Here is a 26571-nt window from a genome sequence, read left to right as displayed (position 1 = left end):
ATGTCTGTCAGTGAGGCAGACTTGTGTATGTCAGTGAGGCTGTGATGTATATGTCTGTCAGTGAGGCAGTGATGTGTATATGTCAGTGAGGCAGTGATGTGTATATGTCAGTGAGGCAGTGATGTGTATATGTCAGTGAGGCAGTGATGTGTATATGTCAGTGAGGCAGTGATGTGTATATGTCAGTGATGCAGTGATGTGTATGTCAGTGAGGCAGTGATGTGTATGTGTGCCAGTGAGGCAGTGATGTATATATGTGCCAGTATGGCAGTGATGTGTATGTCTGTCAGTGAGGCAGTGATGTGTATTACTGTCAGTGAGACACTGATGTGTATGTCTGTCAGTGAGGCAGTGATGTGTATTACTGTCAGTGAGGCAGTGATGTATATGTCTGTCAGTGAGACAGTGATGTGTATGTCTGTCAGTGAGACACTGATGTGTATGTCTGTCAGTGAGACACTGATGTGTATGTCTGTCAGTGAGGCAGTGATTTGTATGTCCGTCAGTATGACAGTGATGTGTATATGTCAGTGAGGCAGCAATGTGTATATATCAGTGAGGCAGTGATGTGTATAAGTCAGTGAGGCAGTTATCTGCTCCTGTCAGTGGTGTGTATGTTTGTCAGTGAGCTGAATGTCTGACAGTTTAGCATTGATGTGTATATATCAGTGAGGCAGTGATGTGTATATATCAGTGAGGCAGGCATGTGCTGCTGTCAGTGAGGTAGTGATGTCTATGTCTGTCAGTGAGGCAGTGATGTGTATATGTCAGTGAGGCAGTTATGTGCTGCTGTCAGTGAGGTAGTGATGTGTATGTCTGTCATTATGGCAGGGATGTGTATATGTCAGTGAGGCAGTGATGTGCATGTCTGTCAGTGAGGCAGTAATGTGTATGTCTGTCAGTATGGCAGTGATGTGTATATGTCAGTGAGGCAGTTATGTGCTGCTGTCAGTGAGGTAGTGATGTGTATGTCTGTCAGTGCGGTGTTTGTCTGACAGTATGGCAGTGATGTGTATATATCAGTGAGGTAGTGATGTGTATGTCTGTCAGTGAGGTGTATGTCTGTCGGTATGGCAGTGATGTGTATATATCAGTGAGGCAGTTATGTGCTGCTGTCAGTGAGGTAGTGATGTGTATGTCTGTCAGTGCGGTGTTTGTCTGACAGTATGGCAGTGATGTGTATATATCAGTGAGGCAGTGATGTGTATGTCTGTCAGTGAGACAGTGATGTGTATTACTGTCAGTGAGGCAGTGATGTATATGTCTGTCAGTGAGACAGTGATGTGTATGTCTGTCAGTGAGGCAGACTTGTGTATGTCAGTGAGGCTGTGATGTATATGTCTGTCAGTGAGGCAGTGATGTGTATATGTCAGTGAGGCAGTGATGTGTATATGTCAGTGAGGCAGTGATGTGTATGTGTGCCAGTGAGGCGTATGTCAGTGAGGCAGTGATGTGTATATGTCAGTGAGGCAGTGATGTGTATATGTCAGTGAGGCAGTGATGTGTATATGTCAGTGAGGCAGTGATGTGTATATGTCAGTGAGGCAGTGATGTGTATGTCAGTGAGGCAGTGATGTGTATGTGTGCCAGTGAGGCAGTGATGTGTATGTCAGTGAGGCAGTGATGTATATATGTGCCAGTATGGCAGTGATGTGTATGTCTGTCAGTGAGGCAGTGATGTGTATTACTGTCAGTTAGACACTGATGTGTATGTCTGTCAGTGAGTCAGTGATGTGTATGTCTGTTAGTGAGGCAGTGATGTGTATTACTGTCAGTGAGGCAGTGATGTATATGTCTGTCAGTGAGACAGTGATGTGTATGTCTGTCAGTGAGACACTGATGTGTATGTCTGTCAGTGAGACACTGATGTGTATGTCTGTCAGTGAGGCAGTGATTTGTATGTCCGTCAGTATGACAGTGATGTGTATATGTCAGTGAGGCAGTAATGTGTATATATCAGTGAGGCAGTGATGTGTATAAGTCAGTGAGGCAGTTATCTGCTCCTGTCAGTGGTGTGTATGTTTGTCAGTGAGCTGAATGTCTGACAGTTTAGCATTGATGTGTATATATCAGTAAGGCAGTGATGTGTATATATCAGTGAGGCAGGCATGTGCTGCTGTCAGTGAGGTAGTGATGTCTATGTCTGTCAGTGAGGCAGTGATGTGTATGTCTGTCATTATGGCAGGGATGTGTATATGTCAGTGAGGCAGTGATGTGCATGTCTGTCAGTGAGGCAGTAATGTGTATGTCTGTCAGTATGGCAGTGATGTGTATATGTCAGTGAGGTAGTTATGTGCTGCTGTCAGTGAGGTAGTGATGTGTATGTCTGTCAGTGCGGTGTTTGTCTGACAGTATGGCAGTGATGTGTATATATCAGTGAGGTAGTGATGTGTATGTCTGTCAGTGAGGTGTATGTCTGTCAGTATGGCAGTGATGTGTATATATCAGTGAGGCAGTTATGTGCTGCTGTCAGTGAGGTAGTGATGTGTATGTCTGTCAGTGCGGTGTTTGTCTGACAGTATGGCAGTGATGTGTATATATCAGTGAGGCAGTGATGTGTATGTCTGTCAGTGAGACAGTGATGTGTATTACTGTCAGTGAGGCAGTGATGTATATGTCTGTCAGTGAGACAGTGATGTGTATGTCTGTCAGTGAGGCAGACTTGTGTATGTCAGTGAGGCTGTGATGCATATGTCTGTCAGTGAGTCAGTGATGTGTATATGTCAGTGAGGCAGTGATGTGTATATGTCAGTGAGGCAGTGATGTATATGTCTGTCAGTGAGGCAGTGATGTTTATATGTCAGTGAGGCAGTGATGTGTATATGTCAGTGAGGCAGTGATGTGTATGTGTGCCAGTGAGGCGTATGTCAATGAGGCAGTGATGTATGTATGTGCCAGTGAGGCAGTGATGTGTATATGTCAGTGAGGCAGCGATGTGTATGTCAGAGAGGCAGTGATGTATATGTGTGCCAGTGAGGCAGTGATGTGTATGTCAGTGAGGCAGTGATGTGTATGTCTGTCAGTATGGCAGTGATTCAGTGAGACAGTGATGTGCTGCTGTCATTGAGGTAGTGATGTGTATGTCTGCCAGTGAGGCAGTGATGTGTATTACTGTCAGTGAGACACTGATGTGTATGTCTGTCAGTGAGTCAGTGATGTGTATGTCTGTTAGTGAGGCAGTGATGTGTATTACTGTCAGTGAGGCAGTGATGTATATGTCTGTCAGTGAGACAGTGATGTGTATGTCTGTCAGTGAGACACTGATGTGTATGTCTGTCAGTGAGACACTGATGTGTATGTCTGTCAGTGAGGCAGTGATTTGTATGTCCGTCAGTATGACAGTGATGTGTATATGTCAGTGAGGCAGTAATGTGTATATATCAGTGAGGCAGTGATGTGTATAAGTCAGTGAGGCAGTTATCTGCTCCTGTCAGTGGTGTGTATGTTTGTCAGTGAGCTGAATGTCTGACAGTTTAGCATTGATGTGTATATATCAGTAAGGCAGTGATGTGTATATATCAGTGAGGCAGGCATGTGCTGCTGTCAGTGAGGTAGTGATGTCTATGTCTGTCAGTGAGGCAGTGATGTGTATGTCTGTCATTATGGCAGGGATGTGTATATGTCAGTGAGGCAGTGATGTGCATGTCTGTCAGTGAGGCAGTAATGTGTATGTCTGTCAGTATGGCAGTGATGTGTATATGTCAGTGAGGCAGTTATGTGCTGCTGTCAGTGAGGTAGTGATGTGTATGTCTGTCAGTGCGGTGTTTGTCTGACAGTATGGCAGTGATGTGTATATATCAGTGAGGTAGTGATGTGTATGTCTGTCAGTGAGGTGTATGTCTGTCAGTATGGCAGTGATGTGTATATATCAGTGAGGCAGTTATGTGCTGCTGTCAGTGAGGTAGTGATGTGTATGTCTGTCAGTGCGGTGTTTGTCTGACAGTATGGCAGTGATGTGTATATATCAGTGAGGCAGTGATGTGTATGTCTGTCAGTGAGACAGTGATGTGTATTACTGTCAGTGAGGCAGTGATGTATATGTCTGTCAGTGAGACAGTGATGTGTATGTCTGTCAGTGAGGCAGACTTGTGTATGTCAGTGAGGCTGTGATGTATATGTCTGTCAGTGAGTCAGTGATGTGTATATGTCAGTGAGGCAGTGATGTGTATATGTCAGTGAGGCAGTGATGTATATGTCTGTCAGTGAGGCAGTGATGTTTATATGTCAGTGAGGCAGTGATGTGTATATGTCAGTGAGGCAGTGATGTGTATGTGTGCCAGTGAGGCGTATGTCAATGAGGCAGTGATGTATGTATGTGCCAGTGAGGCAGTGATGTGTATATGTCAGTGAGGCAGTGATGTGTATGTCAGAGAGGCAGTGATGTATATGTGTGCCAGTGAGGCAGTGATGTGTATGTCAGTGAGGCAGTGATGTGTATGTCTGTCAGTATGGCAGTGATTCAGTGAGACAGTGATGTGCTGCTGTCATTGAGGTAGTGATGTGTATGTCTGCCAGTGAGGCAGTGATGAGCTGCTTTTCTCTGAGCAGGGTCTCTGTGAGATATGTTATTGTCTACACTTGTGGAGTGATACAGCTGTGGCTTTGTGGTGAGGTTCAGATAAAAGTAGGAAGTAGATCAGGCATGAGGTGTTCTGTGGTTGGGAAATAATGTGCAGCCATGTGATCTAGTGTGTTCAATCATGGTGGTGGTATCACTCTCAATATACTACTCCATTTTATTAAAATACATACAGTATATATACATTCAGAAAAGTTCAGCACTCTCAAACATATATACATCCAACTGGGTGACTTATTTGGAACATGTATAATGATTACATTTTAATGTAACCTCCTGTAGTGAATACACACATATATACATACACACACGAGCATAAACACAAACACGCAGTCCCACATACACATATATACATATGCACAAACATACACAGTGGCTGATCAACCACATATTTCGGGAATAAAATTAAGACCTCATACATCCCATGTTGGCGGCAGCCGCACTGATGGAAGTTTGTCAGTGATCCAGCCATCCAGATGAGGCGTTGTGGGAAGTTCTTAAAGTGACCACAAGATGGCTGTTTTTCCAATGTGACCGTGGGGGAGATGTATGAAGTGTTGTTAGGTGTAGGTTAGGAGAAAACGGTAACTGCACACATGAAGTGCCGCAGTTACCGGTTGTCCTCATGTATTAATGGAGTTAACATCTTTAAATGACAGCTACACATTGCACCCCTGTCAGTATCGGCACCTCTGTTTGTATCATAGGGGAGATGTGGACAGTGAATGTTAGAACAGTCAGGGGTCCGATTCTTACCATTAATGATTTCTGAGTGGTGTAGCTGTAGTCTTCTGTTCATTTCCCCGTCTGGCAGCCATCTTTGTTTGTTTGGTTAATAAAGTTTGCTGTATAGTATGGAATCCTATTTAAACCTCTATAGAATCCTGCCTATAACCTCTAAACCTTAGATGACGCTAAATAGCGTTATGAATAGTCGCAATAAACACTTTCAGACTTTGGTTTTGGTTCCAACGCACAAAAAGTTATTATTCAGCATAAAAGAAAAAGGTACTTAAACACACATGATCTAGACCAGTGGTAGCCAACCCTGGTCCTCAAGAGCTACCAACGGTGCATGTTTTGTAGGTCTCCTCATAGAATCACAAGTGATATAATTAGCTCCACCTGTGGATCTTTCAAATGTGTTAGTTAGTAATGAATACACCTGTGCACCTGCTAGGTGGTCTGGAAAACGTGAACTGTTGGTAGCTCACGAGGACCGAGGTTGGCTACCCCTGATCTAGACAATACGTGCAAAGGTTACATTCAATATAGGTACAGACGATACCTACGCAGGCGCTCTGGATCCAGATCCCGGCATCAAAGATGAAACCTCCGTCAAGAAAAGAAGATGAAAGCCTAGCTGGTTTCAGAGAGCCTGACTATATACCCGAATAGAGATAAGCAATACAATGGACATGAGCTGGCATAATTTCATTGGTTCTTCTTCTTGAATCTTCTGTTACGATAGTTCATTGGTCTGTTTGTACTTGAGTAGTTCAGCCTCCCAACGGCTCTTTGTGTCCTGTAAACAAATCTAATCTAGCTATTTCATTACAGCATTTCAATGGCTATCTCTCTATATTTCATAAATCGCAGATGCATGTAGCAATCCCCCCACCGATAGAACCGGAGATCTGCAAATAAACAGCGAATCAGAATGGCACCAAACATGGTCTGCTTATGTACTAAACCATAGATATCATATAACATGCACTTCACAACATTGCTGATATAAATAAAACCCTGAATATTAACCTAAAATACTGCGGAACCTTTTAATGTAATTGTGTGTATATTTGCACGCATTGTGAATACACATGCGCTTGTCTATGTGCATGCATGTATTTATCATGAATTTATATATATATATATATATATATATATATTTCTCTATGCTTTACTTGACATATTTTGGTATTACTTGTCTGGACTACTACAATGACAGGCAATGTGTTTACACATGTGATGAAACGAGGCTTGATGAGATCACACAGGTAAGGCTAATTTGTTTAAGCTCAGACTTAAATACAATGGTTTATTTAGCCTAACCCCATCAGATACCATGCCTACAATGGCTAATGATAGCTTAAATGCCTAACAATTGTTTCCAAATTCACTCTGTCTGAGTATATTAGTGTCTTTGTGTATTCTTAATTATTTATTACAGACAACTCTACAAAACCTGTCTTGTCATCACTGAATATTTAATGTAAGGATTTTTTTTAGTTGTAGCTAAAATGGCGTCTTGCAGATGTTGATTTTAACAGATTCTGTCTTAGCCAATCATCCGGCTTCGACAGTAGTGAACAGCTGTCTATTGTGTATGGCTGCAGAGTAGACCACAAGCACAGGGGGCCGCTGGGATAAAGACAGGAGGCGCATGCTCGGTAATAACACAAACGCTGGAAAGGAAAGCCGACCATGGGAGGGCGCAGATCACCAGACAGGTGATTTAGCACTCTCCAACTTTGAAACCAGCAACATGAAAACATATGGCCGACAGCAGGACCCACTTCACAGCGATCCGGCAGCGAAGCGGTTCCATACATATAACTCTCAAGGCCGGGCGCATCATACATCTCCCCCAAGTAACTTACTATTAAAACTTTACATCGTGCTACAGCACCACTGGGCGGCCTTTAGCGATGCATATCATTATATCCAGAGTCTTCCTCACTTTCCCCAGAAGCCTAAGGGCCGTATTCAATTAGCTGCGATAAGTCAGAATCCACGGAAAAGTATCGCGGATGACTTAATCTCGCCAGCGGAAACTTATCCCCGTATTTAATTCCAAAAACTTTTCGCCGGTGCGGGAAGCCAATGCTTTGGAATTGGCGAAAAAGATTCGCCTATGAATAGGAGTTGAAAAAAAAAGTGCAGAATTGGGGTTTTGGGGTGCAAACTTCAGAAAAAAACCCTGCACCCTTGAGACAGTCCCCCAAAGGTAAAGTGCGTCAAAAAAAGTTTAAAAAATACTTTCGATCGCCCCAAAAAAGTACTTTTATTGTGGGGCGAAAAAGTCCAAAGTTGGGGGACAAATGGAAAAACTAGCAAAATAGACTCCAGGGGGGTCCCCAAGTATGCTCCAGGTGTTTTTTAGTTTGCAGGTGCTTGCGGCAGGTGGATTTTTTAAGTTTTTTAAAAGTTCACTTTAGAAACTTTAAATATACTTGCACCCATTTTCAGGTACCCCAAATTTGCTGGGACTGGTTATTGTCACCAAAAAACACTGCTAAATGCTCTTCTTCACCACTTATGCAAAGACGCTAAATAGCAGCTATTGAGAACATTTAAGTACCCCAAATACCTTCAGCAGGGCTATTCTGGGGTATCTATAGTGATCCCCAATGTCAGTGCATCTTTTGGGGGGTGTTAGGCTGATTTCCCCAATTCTGACAGCACTTTTCGCATGTTACAGTTTCGCCGGCTCCTGTTTTGGCCGATTCCTAATTGAATACGGGGAAAAGCGGGTACGCGCGCCATACTTTTCCGCATTGAAAACTAGCGAAGTGGTCGAAAAGTGCTGCTCGCCAAAAGTACAGGACTTTTCGCCTGGAATTGAATATGGCCCATAGTCTCCTTTTATACCCCTTTCTCATTTGAACGTGCAGGAACCCGGGTTACTGCGCAGTGTGATAGGACTCAGTTGAAATAAATCAGGTCGAGCGACCTGGCACACACACATATAACATATACTCGCACATATATACACATACATAGAACTTTTGATGATGAGACTGGTATATAACTCTGGTCAGTGTGTATTGTGTGTCTGACACAATGACTTCCTCTGTCCCTGCCACAGGGAGAGAATCTATGAAACGTACGAAGCTGAGAAGTGTTTCTGCGCGGCAGCGGAGGCCTTGGAGTAGTGAGGTGAGGATTCCGGCCAGCGTTCCTCTGTCTTTCTTTATTTAAGACCTGCAACACAAGGACTGTACTTGCCCATTGTTTGCGGCTGACCTTACAGCGCTGTACACCAGGTGCTGGAACCAGTGGTGAGGCCGAGCATAGATCTGGCTTTTTCAGATGGATCTCTTGCAAAAGGTATAGAGCCGATAGTGATGATGATTACTGACCCAAGCGGCCTCATAGATGCAGCCAGCCCTAAATACACATTAATATTCACATTTATTTCCAATCACTCAATGCAGCAGCTGAATTGCGTGCAACTGTGAATCAGACCCGCATAGTAGGGGTGATCAAGTAAGCCTAGAAAAATAGCCAGTACCTCATGAATGTAAGTCAGTGCTCATGAATATTAGTCAGTGCTCATAAATATTAGTCGGGCCTAATGAATATTAGTCAGTCCTCATGAATATTAGTCAGGCCTAATGAATATTAGTCAGTCCTCGTGAATATTAGTCAGCCCTTATGAATATTAGTCAGACCTAATGAATATTAGTCAGGCCTAATTAATATTAGTCAGTCCTCATGAATGTAAGTCAGTCCTTATGAATATTAGTCAGTCCTCATGAATATTAGACAGGCCTAATGAATATTAGTCAGTCCTTATGAATATTAGTCAGGCCTAGTAAATTTTAGTCAGTCCTTATGAATATTAGTCAGGCCTAATCAATATTAGTCAGTCCTCATTAATGTAAATCAGTCCTTATGAATATTAGTCAGGCCTAATGAATATTAGTCAGTCCTTATGAATATTAGTCAGGGCTAATCAATATAGTCAATCCTCATGAATGTAAGTCAGTCCTCATGAATATTAGTCAGTCCTCATGAATATTAGTCAGGCCTAATGAATATTAGTCAGTCCTTATGAATATTAGTTAGGCCTAATGAATATTAGTCAGTCCTCATGAATGTAAGTCAATCCTTATGACTATTAGTCAGACCTAATGAATATTAGTCAGTCCTCATGAATGTAAGTCAGTCCTTATGAATATTAGTCAATCCTTATGAATGTAAGTCAGTCCTCATGAATATTAGTCAGTCCTTATGAATATTAGTCAGGCCTAATGAATATTAGTCAGTCCTCATGAATGTAAGTCAGGCCTCATGAATATTAGTCAGTCCTCATGAATGTAAGTCAATCCTTATGAATATTAGTCAGTCCTCATGAATGTAAGTCAGTTTTCATGAATATTAGTCAGGCCTAATGAATGTAAGTCAGTCCTTATGACTGTTAGTCAGTCCTCATGAATGTAAGTCAGGCTTAATAAATATTAGTCAGTCCTCATGAATGTAAGTCAGTCCTTATGACTATTAGTCAGTCCTCATGAATGTAAGTCAGTCCTTATGACTATTAGTCAGGCCTAATGAATATTAGTCAGTCCTCATGAATGTAAGTCAGTTGTTATGAATATTAGTCAGGCCTCATGAATGTAAGTCAGTCCTTATTATGACTATTAGTCAGGCCTAATGAATATTAGTCAGTCCTCATGAATGTAAGTCAGTTCTTATGAATATTAGTCAGGCCTAATGAATATTAGTCAGGCTTCATGAATGTAAGTCAGTTCTTATGAATATTAGTCAGGCCTAATGAATATTAGTCAGTCCTCATGAATGTAAGTCAGTTCTTATGACTTAGTCAGGCCTAATGAATATTAGTCAGTCCTCATGAATGTAAGTCAGTCCTTATGACTTAGTCAGGCCTAATGAATATTAGTCAGTCCTCATGAATATTAGTCAGTCCTCATAAATGTAAGTCAGTCCTTATGACTATTAGTCAGGCCTAATGAATGTTAGTCAGTCCTCATGAATGTAAGTCAATCCGTCTGAGAATCGATGAATTTATTCATGTTAAAAATCCCCGATTTGCTGATCATGATCATATTTTGGTCAGAATTGGCAAGTCAGTGAAATTCAACATGTTGGATTCCACAGATGCCCCGACCCGGCATCTGGGGATAGGGGAATTGGCCCAATATGGGGGCCTTACATTCCTTTAAGTAAAATGTCCTGCTAGCAGCAATGTGATGTCTGTTACTGATGACATATATAAATATATATACTTTTTAAAATAAATTATTGTTATCATTTTCCAGGATTTTAAAGATTGTATTTCTGATATGATGGAAAATACACTGAATAACAAAGCAATAGGTTCCTGTCCAGCATTTCTCATTTCTGATTACCTGTCGGGTTTTTTTTTGTTGCAACCTCTGTTTACTGTAATAAAACCTCATTGTTATTTTTTTAGCAGCGCAGCACAATTCTATAGAACCAAGGGCCTGATTCAGCAAGGATCGCAAGTGCGATTCCGCATGCAGACGGCCGATTGTTGTGTACCGTGCATGCGTATGCATCGCAGTGTGCGAGCGCGAGGGTACCACTTCCATTGCAATGCGATTGCAGACATCACGCAAACCCATCAAAGAATGATTTGCAGAAAGTGAGCGTTTGTAGGTGGTGACAGGGGCGGCGAAACACAGGCATGCCATTGCGTTTGAACGCCGTTACAGGGGCGTGCATAAATTAGCCGTTGCGATGCCATACGTAGCTTGAGCTCTCACTGTATACAGGAAGGTTAGCAATTTCTGAGTAAGGTCTGACCTGGTGTAATTGTGCGTGAGGCTCCGATGTTACTCGATGGTACCGATGGTTTTGCAGACTTGCACAGGATGATTATGGATGTGATTAAGGGGAAATGAGAATCCTTATGTTGTGCTAGGACGGCATAGCGATCGCAGACATTAGCATATTTTCGCAGTGGGTCTGTGTGCGTAATCGCAACTGCGATCGCAATAGCGATCCGTAGTGAATCAGGCCCCAGGTGTTGCGATTAGTTGATAAAGAGTTATCCACTTTCGGAAAACTTGAATGAATGGGTTTAAACGTGTCCTCCAGCGACCTCTACTAACAAAATGATTTGATGGGTTTTTAGTTTCCTTCTGTGTGTTTCATCAAAGTTTTCTATCATCTAAGCAGTGTAGATTCTCACGCAGATCGAGCAATTGTTTGCTATTGCGTAAGCATATAAGCCACACTGCGTGTGCGCATCGATCGCGCTGTGTTCGCGGACGCACATAGGAATCCATTGCAGAGTGAGTGACAAGTTGTCAGCGTTTGGGGGTGTTGACGGGGAGTGGTCTGAGAAACGCAGGCGTGTCTGTCCGTTTAAACGCCGTTACCTGGACGTGCATAAATTAGCCACTGAGAGTGCATACGAGTCTGAAGAGCTCCCAAGGCCAAGATGGCTGCCGATGCGGCGGCGATGTTACCGATATTTACGCAGGTAAGCGTTGTCGCACGTAGGCAAGAAGGCAGCCGCTGACGTCCTTATGCTGAGGTGATCTTTGGAACCATTAGCATATTTTCGCTGCTGCGTTGCGTATGAAATCGTAGCTGCGATCGCATTAGCGCCCATCTCTGAATGAGGCCCTGTGTATAATTCAACAATTGAAGACTTTTGGGTAATTTATGTAGTGGGAAACGACTGAGGTGTATTGTATAATTAACCCGATGTCCACCTTGTGTGAGTTCTCCTTAAAGGCGCATACGTTTATGGCGCAAGATGGTGGCACGAGAAATTAGAGAACTTGGGTAGAGGGAGGATGGATCCTTGCTAAGTACGGAATAGGTGCACCATAGTGCCCAATTTTGTGGCGCAGTGCAAAAATTAGATTTCATTTAGCTAAGCAAGATTAGGGTTGGCCATCAACCATTGATGGTTTAGCAACCATCAATGGTCTGATGCCGATGGTGAGTGGTTTTGCCATTGATGGCCCGCCTCTGATGGTATAATATCAATGGCCGAGCCCGATGGTGAATCACAGCTGCATTTTGTGCATGCATGGGCTTCGGAGCACACGTGCAAACCCAAACCATCGATGACTCACCATTGATGGCTTCTGCCTGGTGGCTTAATCCCATTGACTATCAATGGCGGAGCTGTTGATGGTCAACACTTGGCAAGATTATTGAAATAAGACAAAAGGAGCAGAGAGTGGGGCGTTTTTAGGGGTGTTCCACGCTGGAGTGATATGATGCTTGCACTTTTCAGGCATTCACTTCTAGGTTTGCAGAGGTGTCTCCTCAGCGTGGAGAGTCAGCGTAAACCTGGGTGTGAGCTGGGCTGGCCAGCTGGGTGCAGCGGGCAGGAGATAGCTAGACAAAGCAATCTGATTAGTAAATATTTACAGTGGAAACCAAAGGTATGTCAATTATCTATATGTGAAATCCCTCTTAACCTTGCTCAATAGCTTTCATTGACCTTGATGTCTTATTTCTGTAGGTGGAATGTATTCCAAACATTGATACCCTATGTCAGGAGCAAAGTAGCGGTCCCATCTGTAGCATCCTGAGCATTCCATACAGCCATAGACGGAGCTCATTCCTATCTCCTAGAGAACCGCAGCACGATTCCCTGAGCATTGGTCAGTTTAAAATTCATTCATTAATGCTGACTAATGGATAATACTAATACTGACCACCAACTAATGCTGATTAGGGACTAATGCTAATAGTATATTGTGACGAATACTAACTAATACTAATATCATCAAATGACTAATACTAATATCATCTAATGACGAATACTGACTAGTGACTAATACTGTCTAAAAGGCTAATACTGACTAGTGACTAATACTAATATCATCTAATGACTAATACTGACTAGTGACTAATACTAATCTCATCAAATGACTAATACTAATATCAGCTAATGACTAATAATGACTAGTGACTAATACTAATATCAAATGACTAATACTAAAATAATATAATGACTAATACGGACTAGTGACTAATACTGTCTAAAAGACTAATACTGACTAGTGACTAATACTAATATAATCTAATGACTAATACTGACTAGTGACTAATACTAATCTCATCAAATGACTAATACTAATATCAGCTAATGACTAATAATGACTAGTGACTAATACTAATCTCATCAAATGACTAAACCTAATATCAGCTAATGACTAATACTGACTAGTGACTAATACTAATCTCATCAAATGACTAATACTAATATCAGCTAATGACTAATAATGACTAGTGACTAATACTAATATCAAATGACTAATACTAATATCAAATGACTAATACTATTACCATCTAATGGCTAATACCGACTAGTGACTAATATTAATACTGTCTAATTGACTAATACTGACTAGTGACTAATACGAATATCATCTAATGACTAATACTGACTAGTGACTAATACTAATATAATCTAATGACTAATACCGACTAGTGACTAATACTGTCCAAAAGACTTATACTGACTAGTGACTAATAATAATATCATCTAACGACTAATACTGACTAGTGACTAATATTAATACTGTCTAAATGACTAATACAGACTAGTGACTAATACTAATATCATCTAATGACTAATACTGACTAGTGACTAATACTGTCTAAATGACTAATACTGACTAGTGACTAATACTAATACAATCTTATGACTAATACCGACTAGTGACTAATACTGTCTAAAAGACTTATACTGACTAGTGACTAATACTAATATCATCTAAAGACTAATACTGACTAGTGACTAATATTAATATCATCTAATGTAGAAAAAAAAGAAGTTGGTGACCAAAACCTAGGCGCTAAGTAACTTTCTATGAGAAGGTGAAAAAGAAACAAAAAGCTAATACTTCCCTTCAGTGGTGAGATGTTCAGGGTCTCAAAATATTTTTATCATAAAAAGAGACAAAACATACACAATATAGTATAATTCTGTTTGAGAGATCGTGTTCGGCAAAGATGATAGTTTACTAAAAAAAAATGTTTATCTAAAATATGTTTTATTCATGCAGAATTTAAAATAGGTCAGATAAAAGCACAAACATTCTATTGCACAATTGGAAAATATATATATATAATGTTCAGCACATAAGGTGCATGAGGCACATGAAATTGGGCTCTGGTATGGAGTCGACAATTCAATATTATTACAAGCTTAGCAATGTTCACAAGATAAAGTGCATAGTAATATGAATATGTTCACAAGATAAAGTGCATAGTAATATGAATATGTTCACAAGATAAAGTGCATAGTAATATGAATATGTTCACAAGATAAAGTGCATAGTAATATGAATATGTTCACAAGATAAAGTGCATAGTAATATGAATATGTTCACAAGATAAAGTGCATAGTAATATGAATATGTTCACAAGATAAAGTGCATAGTAATATAAATATGTTCACAAGATAAAGTGCATAGTAATATGAATATGTTCACAAGATAAAGTGCATAGTAATATGAATATGTTCACAAGATAAAGTGCAGAAGATCTATGAATTAGAGTCTAATATGCAGTTCAGAGTTCAATGGTAATGCAAACCAAGTAGATAGTAATAAAGTGCATAGATGCATAAATATAGAGCAAATGCTGGAGAGTTCAATTATAACAAAAAGTAATGGCCTGATAGGCACCCGTACCAGATTGCAGATGATTTTCAGCATAGATTTGCACAGAGGGTAATTTCGGAACTTACCCTGTGTGTCTAACTGGGCCGGTTTCCTTCAGGTGAACTCAGTCAAAGATCCTCCAAATGGTTCCAATCAGGTGGCATGCAGGGTTACCCAACGCGTTTCATGATGGGCTCTTTATCAAGGCTGTGTGATGCTGTGTTGTGTATGTTTTGTCTCTTTTTATGATGAAAATATTTTGAGGCACTGAACATCTCACCATTGAAGGGAAGTATTACCTTTTTGTTTCTTTTTCACCTTCTCATAGAAAGTTACTTAGCGCCTAGGTTTTGGTCATCTTCTTTTTTGTCTACACTATATTTCTGGGATATTTGGGTTACCCTGGGTGATTAGACCCAGGCTGCTTTGTAGAGAGCGCTAAAGTTTTATGCATCTTTTCCTTCATAATATCATCTAATGACTAATACGGACAAATACTATTACCATCTAATGACTAATACTGACTAGTGACTAATACTAATACTGTCTAAATAACTAATACCGACTAGTGACTAATACTATCATCTAATGACTAATCCTGACTAGTGACTAATACGTATGTTATCTAATGACTAATACTGACTAGTGACTAATACTAATAGCATCTGATGGCTAATACTGACTAGTGACTAATACTATCATCTAATGACTAATACTGACTAGTGACTAATACTATCTAATGACTAATACTGACTAATACTATTACCATCTAATGACTAATACTGACTAGTGACTAATACTAATACTGTCTAAATAACTAATACAGACTAGTGACTAATACTATCATCTAATGACTAATACTGACTAGTGACTAAAACTTATGTTATCTAATGACTAATACTGACTAGTGACTAATACTAATAGCATGTGATGACTAATACTGACTAGTGACTAATACTATCATCTAATGACTAATACTATCATCTAATGACTAATACTGACTAGTGACTAATACTAATAGCATCTGATGACTAATACTGACTAGTGACTAATACTGTGTAAAAGTCTAATACTGACTAGTGACTAATACTAATAGCATCTGATGGCTAATACTGACTAGTGACTAATACTATCATCTAATGACTAATACTGACTAGTGACTAATACTATCATCTAATGACTAATACTGACTAATGACTAAAACTTATGTTATCTAATGACTAATACTGACTAGTGACTAATACTAATACTGTCTAAATAACTAATACAGACTAGTGACTAATACTATCATCTAATGACTAATACTGACTAATGACTAAAACTTATGTTATCTAATGACTAATACTGACTAGTGACTAATACTAATAGCATCTGATGACTAATACTGACTAGTGACTAATACTGTGTAAAAGACTAATACTGACTAGTGACTAATACTATCATCTAATGACTAATACTGACTAGTGACTAATACTAATAGCATCTGATGACTAATACTGACAAGTGACTAATACTAATACTGACTAGTGACTAATACTAATACTGTCTAAAAGACTAATACTGACTAGTGACTAATACTGATATCATCTAATGACTATTTTTCTGGAAAAATAGGTCCAGGAACTGTGGGTGGAGCTACTGGAGTGGAGTGGACCTATAGAAAACAATTTTATAATTGGCCCAGGACATTACGCCATAGTTAATGAGAGGTTCAGTAACTGAGTTCCTGCTTGTTCCTGCTTAAGAAAAGCACTGCTAATGACTTAGAGTGGGATGTACTAAGCATCGCATCCGCAATTCCGTACATACTGCCCATTCTCATACCGGCGATAATATCTAAAGATGGAGTTACCCACCGGGAAGAAGCGCATTCTGGTGCTTAGTACATATGAGAAATGCAGTAAGACCCTCGAAAATTGGATTTTTTGCCCTTAGTACATCCCGCCCTAATACGGACTACTGACTAATACTAACTGTCTAATGACTAATACTGACTAATGACTTATACTGTCTTATGACTAATATTGACTAGTCAATAACACTGTCTAATGACTAATACTGACTAATGACTATTATTGTCTGGCTGACTAGTGACTTATAATAATACTGACTAATGTCTTATACTGACGAGTGACATATAATAATGCTGATTAATAACTTTGATCAACTGGTGAATAATAATAATGATGACAAATGACTAATTCTGCCTTATAATGATTAATGACTAATAGTCCTTCTTTAATTGTTACACTTCTGTGGAAGGGGGGGATAGACTCAAAGTTCCACACCTTCCTTAATCTACTGCGTTGTCATCTAGCATAAAGGATGGTTCCCGGTCGGATCTCTCATTGGTGTACCCTGTTCAGAACTTTGACCCTGGGAGCCTATTTTTAACCTAACACTGGATGAATCACAGAGGGGTGGCAGTTGGTCTGGGATGCCTAATGGAGTGGTGGGGGTCCCTGTTCGACCTTATGGCATAGTGCACCAGGCAGAACTTTGTCCCAGGGAGCCTGTTCTGGGACTTCCACTGGATGGATTTGGACGACATCTCATAATTTGGATGAAAACGTCACCCTCTTGGTGTACGCTGGGCAGAAGTTTGACTCGAGGAGCCTGTTCTGAACCTTCCATTGGATGGATTTGGATGAAAACTTCACAGAGTGGTAATATTGGATCCCACACCTCAGCCTGTGTACAGCTATATCATTCATCTCACCAGTGCTTTACCACCTCAGCCTGTGTGCAGCTATATCATTCATCTCACCAGTGCTTTACCACCTCAGCCTGTGTGCAGCTATATCATCCATCTCACCAGTGCTTTACCATCTCAGCCTGTGTGCAGCTATATCGTTCATCTCACCAGTGCTTTACCATCTCAGCCTGTGTGCAGCTATATCGTTCATCTCATCAGTGCTTTACCACCTCAGCCTGTGTACAGCTATAGCATTCATCTCACCAGTGCTTTACCACCTCAGCCTGTGTGCAGCTATATCATTCATCTCATCAGTGCTTTACCATCTCAGCCTGTGTGCAGCTATATCATTCATCTCATCAGTGCTTTACCATCTCAGCCTGTGTGCAGCTATATCATTCATCTCATCAGTGCTTTACCATCTCAGCCTGTGTGCAGCTATATCATTCATCTCACCAGTGCTTTACCATCTCAGCCTGTGTGCAGCTATATCGTTCATCTCACCAGTGCTTTACCATCTCAGCCTGTGTGCAGCTATATCGTTCATCTCATCAGTGCTTTACCACCTCAGCCTGTGTACAGCTATAGCATTCATCTCACCAGTGCTTTACCACCTCAGCCTGTGTGCAGCTATATCATTCATCTCATCAGTGCTTTACCATCTCAGCCTGTGTGCAGCTATATCATTCATCTCATCAGTGCTTTACCATCTCAGCCTGTGTGCAGCTATATCATTCATCTCACCAGTACGTTACCACCTCAGCCTGTGTGCAGCTATATCATTCATCTCACCAGTGCTTTACCACCTCAGCCTGTGTGCAGCTATATCGTCCATCTCATCAGTGCTTTACCACCTTAGCCTGTGTGCAGCTATATCGTCCATCTCACCAGTGCTTTACCACCTCAGTCTGTGTGCAGCTATATCATCCATCTCACCAGTGCTTTACCACCTCAGTCTGTGTGCAGCTATATCGTCCATCTCATCAGTGCTTTACCACCTCAGCCTGTGTGCAGCTATATCATTCATCTCATCAGTGCTTTACCACCTCAGCCTGTGTGCAGCTATACCATTCATCTCATCAGTGCTTTACCATCTCAGCCTGTGTACAGCTATATCATTCATCTCATCAGTGCTTTACCATCTCAGCCTGTGTGCAGCTATATCATTCATCTCATCAGTGCTTTACCACCTCAGCCTGTGTGCAGCTATATCATTCATCTCATCAGTGCTTTACCACCTCAGCCTGTGTGCAGTTATATCATCCATCTCACCAGTGCTTTACCATCTCAGCCTGTGTGCAGCTATATCGTCCATCTCACCAGTGCTTTACCACCTCAGCCTGTGTGCAGCTATATCGTCCATCTCACCAGTGCTTTACCACCTCAGCCTGTGTGCAGCTATATCATCCATCTCACCAGTGCTTTACCACCTCAGCCTGTGTGCAGCTATATCATCCATCTCATCAGTGCTTTACCACCTCAGCCTGTGTGCAGCTATATCATTCATCTCATCAGTGCTTTACCACCTCAGCCTGTGTGCAGCTATATCATCCATCTCACCAGTGCTTTACCATCTCAGCGTGTGTGCAGCTATATCATCCATCTCATCAGTGCTTTACCACCTCAGCCTGTGTGCAGTTATATCATTCATCTCATCAATGCTTTACCACCTCAGCCTGTGTGCAGCTATATCATTCATCTCATCAGTGCTTTACCACCTCAGCCTGTGTGCAGCTATATCATCCTTCTCACCAGTGCTTTACCACCTCAGCCTGTGTGCAGCTATATCGTCCATCTCACCAGTGCTTTACCACCTCAGCCTGTGTGCAGCTATATCGTCCATCTCACCAGTGCTTTACCATCTCAGCCTGTGTGCAGCTATATCATTCATCTCATCAGTGCTTTACCACCTCAGCCTGTGTGCAGCTATATCATCCATCTCACCAGTGCTTACCATCTCAGCCTGTGTGCAGCTATATCATTCATCTCATCAGTGCGTTACCACCTCGCCTGTGTGCAGTATACCTCCATTTCACCAGTGCGTTACTACCCTCGCCTGTGTGCAGTATACTATCTATTTCACCAGTGCTTTACCATCACAGCCTGAGTATACTTAAATGTATCCACCTCTCCAGTGTTATCATCTCTGGCCGATCCCAATACCACTACCCTCCTTGTTACTGGACCCCGTGGTTCCTACCTACGTTTTACAGTATTACACCATGGTGCACTCCTTCTGACCGGCAACGTGGTAGAGTGTGTCCGCAGTGCACACTCTCTTGTACCTCAAGTACAGTATCCCGAAATCGGGGTTCCACCCCAGTCCCTACGTGCCTCTTACTGGCACCGACCCATTGGGCCACGAGTGTTCGTCTCTCCTTTTCCCGCGGGCTTTGGTCACCTAGTCAAAGGACCGCGACCTTCTCACGGGGTGCAGCTCAAGCTCACATCCCGATTGGAGGGATCACTGGCGAACACCACCTTGTGGGTTAGCTTCCGCACCTTTGACTAGGTCTCGCCAACGACCAAGACCCATGGATGCGGAGATCGTACATCCAGGCCCCTCGCCTTAGTTTCCTCCCGCAGCCTCAGGCCTCAGCTTTCAAAGACCCACCTCCCAGCGTGACAGTTCGGTCTATGCGCATATGAATGACATTACATTGCTTCTGGGCGCTTTGCTGTTCTGCACCTGACTTCCTCTTTACAACTGAGGCTCCCTTAAGAGGAGCAAGAAGCTGGGACAGGCAGCCTGGTGACGAGCGTTTGCATATGGAACCTCCATGTAGTTTTCAGGCTGCAGCATTCAAGCAACGACAAGCTGCAAGCATTGTCTGCCCCCTGCAAACACTCATGAGACAGCAATACAGTGGTAGAGGCACATGCTTCAGGGGTGTGGCCAGTTATCACACGGGGGAGACCACACCCCCACAAGGGCTTGGACAGCCATTAGAGACCCAGACACTGACCCTCTAATAAAGTAACAATGTATAATTCTATGTGCATATTATATTTATGTGGTGTGTTTTCATGCATTTATGTTGCAATGTTTATATGACAAATGGGTATTACAGCGAGAAAAAAATAACTTTTCTACTTCAGGGTCCATAGGGTATCCACAGGATACCTTGGGGTATAGGTGTGACGTCAGTCATCGGGCACCAAAGAGTTAAGCTTTCAGCCTCCCAGGATGCACTAGGTCCCCCTCCTATACCCCGCCCCCGAGCCAAGGCATCTCAGTTTCGTTTGGTGCCCGGCCGTAGTCGGAGGCACCTGCTAGAGGGGGGCTTAGAAGAGCCCCTGAAGCTTTTTCTTCATGCAGCTGTGGCTGCACATCTGGATGAACAGCATGGACAGTCAGTCCTGACGTCCATGTTGTCTTCCCTACACCCCGCCGGTACCAGAACGCCGGTACTGATCCGGGGATGCTGGTGGACATCTGGGGTCACAGATAGCGGTGACCCCAGATGTTCCGGACCATGGCCGGATTCAAGGGGGACAGAGGTAAGCAGCGGGGTCCCGCGGGGGGTCCCCGCTGATCACACGGTCCTAAGTCCCCAGGCAGGGGGCTCCCTGGGGACTGGCTGCAGCGTGGAGCCAGGCGACCAACCTGCGCTTCCACTACCCCCTGGGACAGCGGACCGCAGCAGAGCGGTAGCGCTGCGGCGTCCCAGGGGTTAAATGCATGCCAGGGGAGCGCGCCTTCCCTGTCTCACAGCCGGCGCCTCCCCCGCTGCACACAGCCCTCTCTGCACTGTGCTGACTGGCCCTGTGTCAGCGCTCCTCCCCCAGGCCAGCCTTCTCTCTGCTCCTCGGTGGCCATCTTTTCTGAAGCATGGTGAACGCTGCTGGAAGCCTGCATTGGAAGCATCATGGTCTGGGTCCCCCCGCATACCTCTCCTCCGCTGTGGTCAGGTCTGTGTATGCAGCGCTGTGTCCTACCAGGCCTTGTGTCTGTGTAGTTGAGTGATCAGCGCTGTTAGTGCAGGAATTGTTATTTCTCTGCATTGTATGTGACTGTGCTAGCGCTGCTGCCTGTAACTTTTTTTCTAAACTGTCAGCTTTATACTGTCCCTGTTTTTTCTGCTAAGCCCTTGCGGTGCGGTGCTGCAGGGTGGTCTCTCGCCTCTTAAATATATAATTGGTGAGAGGGGTCACATACGTGGTGCCATCATGTCTGAAAGTGATTTTCCCCTCCGGCTACAGTGTACTACGTGTAAAGTACCGTTAGTGGAGGGGGAGGGTAGCGCGGAGGGCCTCTGCCGGCAGTGTTTTTCTATGGCGCGGCCTCTTACGGTTACTGCATCGGTACAGGAGCCGCCCTGGGCTTGTTTATCTCAAGCGCTTACAGCCTTAGTGGGCCAGTTAGCTCCGCAGCCCGCGTTAACACCGATGGGTTTGTCCCAGCAGTCAGTGGTGTCGTCACCCATGCAGGGTTTCCCACGACAATTGGTGGTACCCCACAGTCTCCCTATTTCCCCGCTCCCGGTTTCTCAGGAGCCAGCGTGCGTTAACTCCCTGACGAGTTCTGTACAGCACTTGTCGGATGTGTTGCAAGGGGAGTCTGTGATGCGGCCGCATAAACGGCCGGTGGCGTCTCTGTCGGCTCCTTATGAGGATGACGAGGGGACGTCTGATGATGGGGAGATTCTGGATTCTTACGATCAGGAACCTCTCCATGCTAAGGACGCTGATGCTAAGTCCAAAGTATATATTCTTGGACTTATTCGGGCGGTCCGCACAGCCTTGGTGATTGAGGACGAAGTTCCCCCAGCGGCTAAGTCTAAGTATGCCTTTTTCAAAGATGTGAAGGGCGATGCCACAGTCTTTCCTCTTTCGGGTCAGTTGGTGGACCATTTAGAGGAGGCGTGGAAACAGCCTGGCAAAAGATACCAGCCGCAGAGACGTCTGGCGGTGGCTTATCCGTTCGCGGATAATTATTTTGCAAAGTGGGAATCCCCTCCACAGGTGGATTCTCATGTGACCCGTCTTGTCCGTAGTGCCACATTGCCGATGCCATCCATGTCCTCCCTTAAGGATGCTACGGACCGCAAGGTGGAGATCTGCCTGAAGTCCGCTTATTCCCTTGCGGGGGGGGCAGCACAGCCGGCTATGGCCATTTGCTGGGTTGCCAGAGCGATTGAGCGCTTGGCGGATTCATTAGAGGCTTCTTTTGATTCCGACTGTCCGGCCGAACAGGCAGAGTTGATTGGCAATCTCCGTGATTCGGCCACCTACATCAACGAGGCGGCCCCAGACATTAGTACTCTGGTGTCTAGGATTTCTTCAGCAGCGGTAGCTGCTCGTCGCACCACCGTCGATCCTGGAAGGCGGACGCAGATTCCAAAAAGGGTCTGGAGGCGTTGCCGTTTACTGGAGAAGTTCTCTTCGGTCCGGATCTGGATAAGATTGTGGCCACGCTGGCGGCAGCCAAATCGGCTTGTCTCCCGTCGGCCGCTGCTCCTTCTGGTTCTGGACCATCGTCCTTTCGGTCATCTAGGGCCCAGGGCAGGCCCAAACCACAGTCGTTTCCTCGACAGGCTGGCCCTATTAAATCGGTCAAGCCCCGGAAGCAGACATGGAGTACCAGACGTCCGGCCCCCAAGCCAGATGACAAGCCTGCGGCCTGACGGTCCGGGCCTCCCTTTGGGGGATCCCAGGGTGGGAGGCCGCCTGCTGCAGTTCGCCCAGTGTTGGTCGACCACTACGACAGACACTTGGGTTCTGGAGGTGGTCTCCCACGGGTACGCCCTCTCCTTCCGGCACAGACCCCCGGCTCGATTCTTCACCACGGGTCTACCATCAGACCGGAACAAGGCTACGGAGCTGCGGAAGGTATTGCACACTATGCTCCAGGCTGGAGTTATAGTGCCTGTTCCATTCTCCCAGAGGGGCCAGGGTTTCTATTCAAATCTTTTTTTGGTACAGAAACCCAATGGGTCGTATCGTCCGATTCTCAACCTCAAAGCACTCAACAGGTCTTTGCGGGTACCGAAGTTTCGGATGGAGACCCTACAGTCCATCATTCTGGCGCTGGAACCTGGGGACTACATGGTGTCATTGGACATACAGGACGCTTACCTGCATGTCCCTATTCTTTTGCGCCATCAACAGTTCCTCAGGTTTGTAATCCGAAGCGACCACTTCCAGTTATGGGCGTTACCTTTTGGCCTGGCGACAGCACCACGGGTTTTCACCAAGGTGATGGTGGTCATGGCGGCTTCTCTGCGGCTGCAGGGAGTCCGCATGTTGCCGTACTTGGACGACCTGTTATTGGTGGCAGGATCTCCAGAGCTCCTGTTACGCCACTTGGACCTGACCATTGCACTGCTGCAACGGCACGGCTGGCTAATCAACTGGCAGACGTCCACTCTAATCCCGTCTCGGAGGATTCTGCATCTTGGAGCCTTATTGGACTCGGGACAGCAAAGGATCTTCGTGACGGAGGACAAGATCTCTGCTTTACAGTCAAGGGTGCGCAGTTATCTGCACAGCCGCCGGGTGTCCCTACACTCGGCGATGAGGTTACTGGGCTCCATGGTGTCGGTGTTCGACATGGTGGAATACGCCCAGTTTCACTCCAGACCTCTGCAGCACCTGATCATGTCCAAGTGGAAAGGGCTGCCTCAGTCTCTGAAGTCCCAGACGATTGTGCTCACCCCGGAAGTTCGCCTGTCCCTTGCTTGGCGGTTACAGACGACCCACCTCAACAAGGGACGTCCGTTCTGGGTTCCAAATTGGGTCCTGTTGACAACGGACGCCAGTCTTCGGGGCTGGGGAGCGGTTTTGGGTCCACACTTGTTCCAGGGCAGGTGGACGCCGACAGAAGCGGAGCTTCCCATAAATATCTTGGAAATCCGTGCGGTCTTCAATGCTCTCCAGCAGGCACATCGGTTTCTCCAGGGTCACCCGGTACAGGTCCAGTCGGACAACGCTACCACCGTGGCCTACATAAACAGGCAAGGAGGAACCCGCAGTCGGGCGGCTCTCGTAGAGGTCTCTCGGATCCTGGTTTGGGCGGAGCGCAATCTTCCGGCCATATCAGCGGTCTTCGTCCCGGGAGTGCTAAATTGGGAGGCGGACTTTCTAAGTCGCCAGGACGTTCATCCGGGGGAATGGTCCCTGCACCCGGACGTTTTTCAACTGCTGGTGGACAGGTGGGGTCTTCCAGAGATCAACCTCATGGCGTCCCGGCACAACAACAAGTTGCCGGTGTACGGGTCTCGCACAAGAGACGAAGGGGCGTCTCTGGTGGATGCTCTGTCCGTCCGGTGGACGTTCCGGTTCGCATACCTGTTCCCTCCGGTCTCCCTTCTTCCACGGGTAATCCGGAAATTCAAACAGGAAGGAGGGACGCTCCTGTTGATAGCTCCCGCGTGGCCCAGACGGCACTGGTTCTCAGACCTTCAGGGTCTGTCCGTGGTCAGTCCTCTGCGGTTGCCGCTACGACCGGACCTTCTGTCTCAGGGTCCTTGTCTTCACCCGGACCTGACTCGGCTGTCTTTGACGGCGTGGCTGTTGAGACGGCCATGCTGAGGTCCCGGGGGTTGTCCAGCTCTGTGGTGCGTACCATGTTGCGAGCTCGGAAACCGTCTTCCGCGAGGATATACCATCGCGTGTGGCATACGTTCTTCCAGTGGTGTCGACCGAGAGGTTATGCACCGCGGGAGTTTCGTCTGTCTCGGATTCTCGCCTTCCTACAAGCGGGACTAGATCATGGGCTTCGCCTTGCTTCTTTGAAGGTACAGGTTTCGGCCCTGTCTGTCTGGTTTCACCGTAGGATTGCTACAATCCCGGATGTGCGCACCTTTATGCAAGGTGTTGTCCACATTCAGCCGCCCTTTGTTCCACCTGTGGCGCCTTGGGATTTGGCTGTGGTCCTGAGGGCTCTCCAAGGACCGCCGTTTGAACCACTGGGCTCAGTGGATCTTAAATGGCTAACAGCTAAGACTGTTTTCCTTCTGGCTATTGCTTCGGCCAGACGTGTTTCTGAGTTAGGGGCTCTTTCTTGTAGACCCCCTTTCTTGGTTTTTCATGGGAACAGAGCAGTGCTCCGCACTCGGCCCGAGTTTCTTCCCAAAGTTGTTTCCCAGTTTCATGTTAACGAGGAAATCGTTGTTCCGGCCTTTAACTCACCGGGTCTTTCCGTGGGTGAGGCCTCTTTGGATGTTGTGCGGGCCTTAAGGACTTATGTTGACCGCACTTCTTCGTTTAGGAAGTCGGACGCTTTGTTTGTCCTCTATGGCTTCCGTAAAAAGGGTTGGCCTGCTTCAAAGCAAACTTTGGCAGCCTGGATCCGTATGGCTATTTCTGAAGCTTATCTTCATGAAGGCCTGCCGGTTCCTGCTTCTGTGAAGGCTCATTCCACTAGGTCTGTGGGTCCTTCGTGGGCAGCTCGACGTGGTGCCTCTGCAGTCCAGATCTGCAAGGCTGCTGCGTGGTCCTCTGTCCATACCTTCGTGAGGTATTACAGGTTTGACACCTTCGCCTCTCAGGATGCTTCCTTCGGGCGGCGGATTCTCCTTTCTGCACAGGAGCGTCCCCACCCTTAAAGGATACTGCTTTGGGACATCCCCAAGGTATCCTGTGGATACCCTATGGACCCTGAAGTAGAAAATATGAGATATGGTAAGAACTTACCCTTGTTATCTCTATTTCTACGAAGTCCATAGGGTTCCACAGGACTCCCGCCCTGTTGCACCTGTGCTGCAGATGGGCTTTGCTCTGGTCACCGGTTTTCCGTCTCCCTCTGGTGAGAATGTGATTCTTGTATGTGTCCAGATCTTTGTTCTCTCTCTTCCTTCTCCTCCTCCGGCCTATGGCTTGGTAACTAACTGAGATGCCTTGGCTCGGGGGCGGGGTATAGGAGGGGGACCTAGTGCATCCTGGGAGGCTGAAAGCTTAACTCTTTCTTGCCCGATGACTGACGTTACACCTATACCCCAAGGTATCCT

The 26571-nt window shown here is 44.9% G+C and overlaps 1 protein-coding gene across 2 annotated transcripts in view; it reads left to right on the top strand.

The window, feature by feature from the left end:
* CUNH1orf141 (chromosome unknown C1orf141 homolog) overlaps nt 1–26571 on the top strand; it is a 75565-nt gene that overhangs the window by 43399 nt on the left and 5595 nt on the right. For both annotated transcript variants that reach the window (XM_088466553.1, XM_088466551.1), the window contains 2 exons: nt 8388–8458; nt 12774–12915. In XM_088466553.1, the coding sequence (XP_088322679.1) occupies nt 8388–8458; nt 12774–12915 (213 nt within the window). The remainder of the gene's footprint in view (nt 1–8387; nt 8459–12773; nt 12916–26571) is intronic.

The sequence above is a fragment of the Taudactylus pleione genome, unplaced genomic scaffold, assembly GCF_031769625.1.
Source record: "Taudactylus pleione unplaced genomic scaffold, aTauple2 ptg003505l, whole genome shotgun sequence".
Lineage (NCBI taxonomy): Eukaryota > Metazoa > Chordata > Amphibia > Anura > Myobatrachidae > Taudactylus > Taudactylus pleione.
This window is presented reverse-complemented; position numbering and strand designations above follow the sequence as displayed.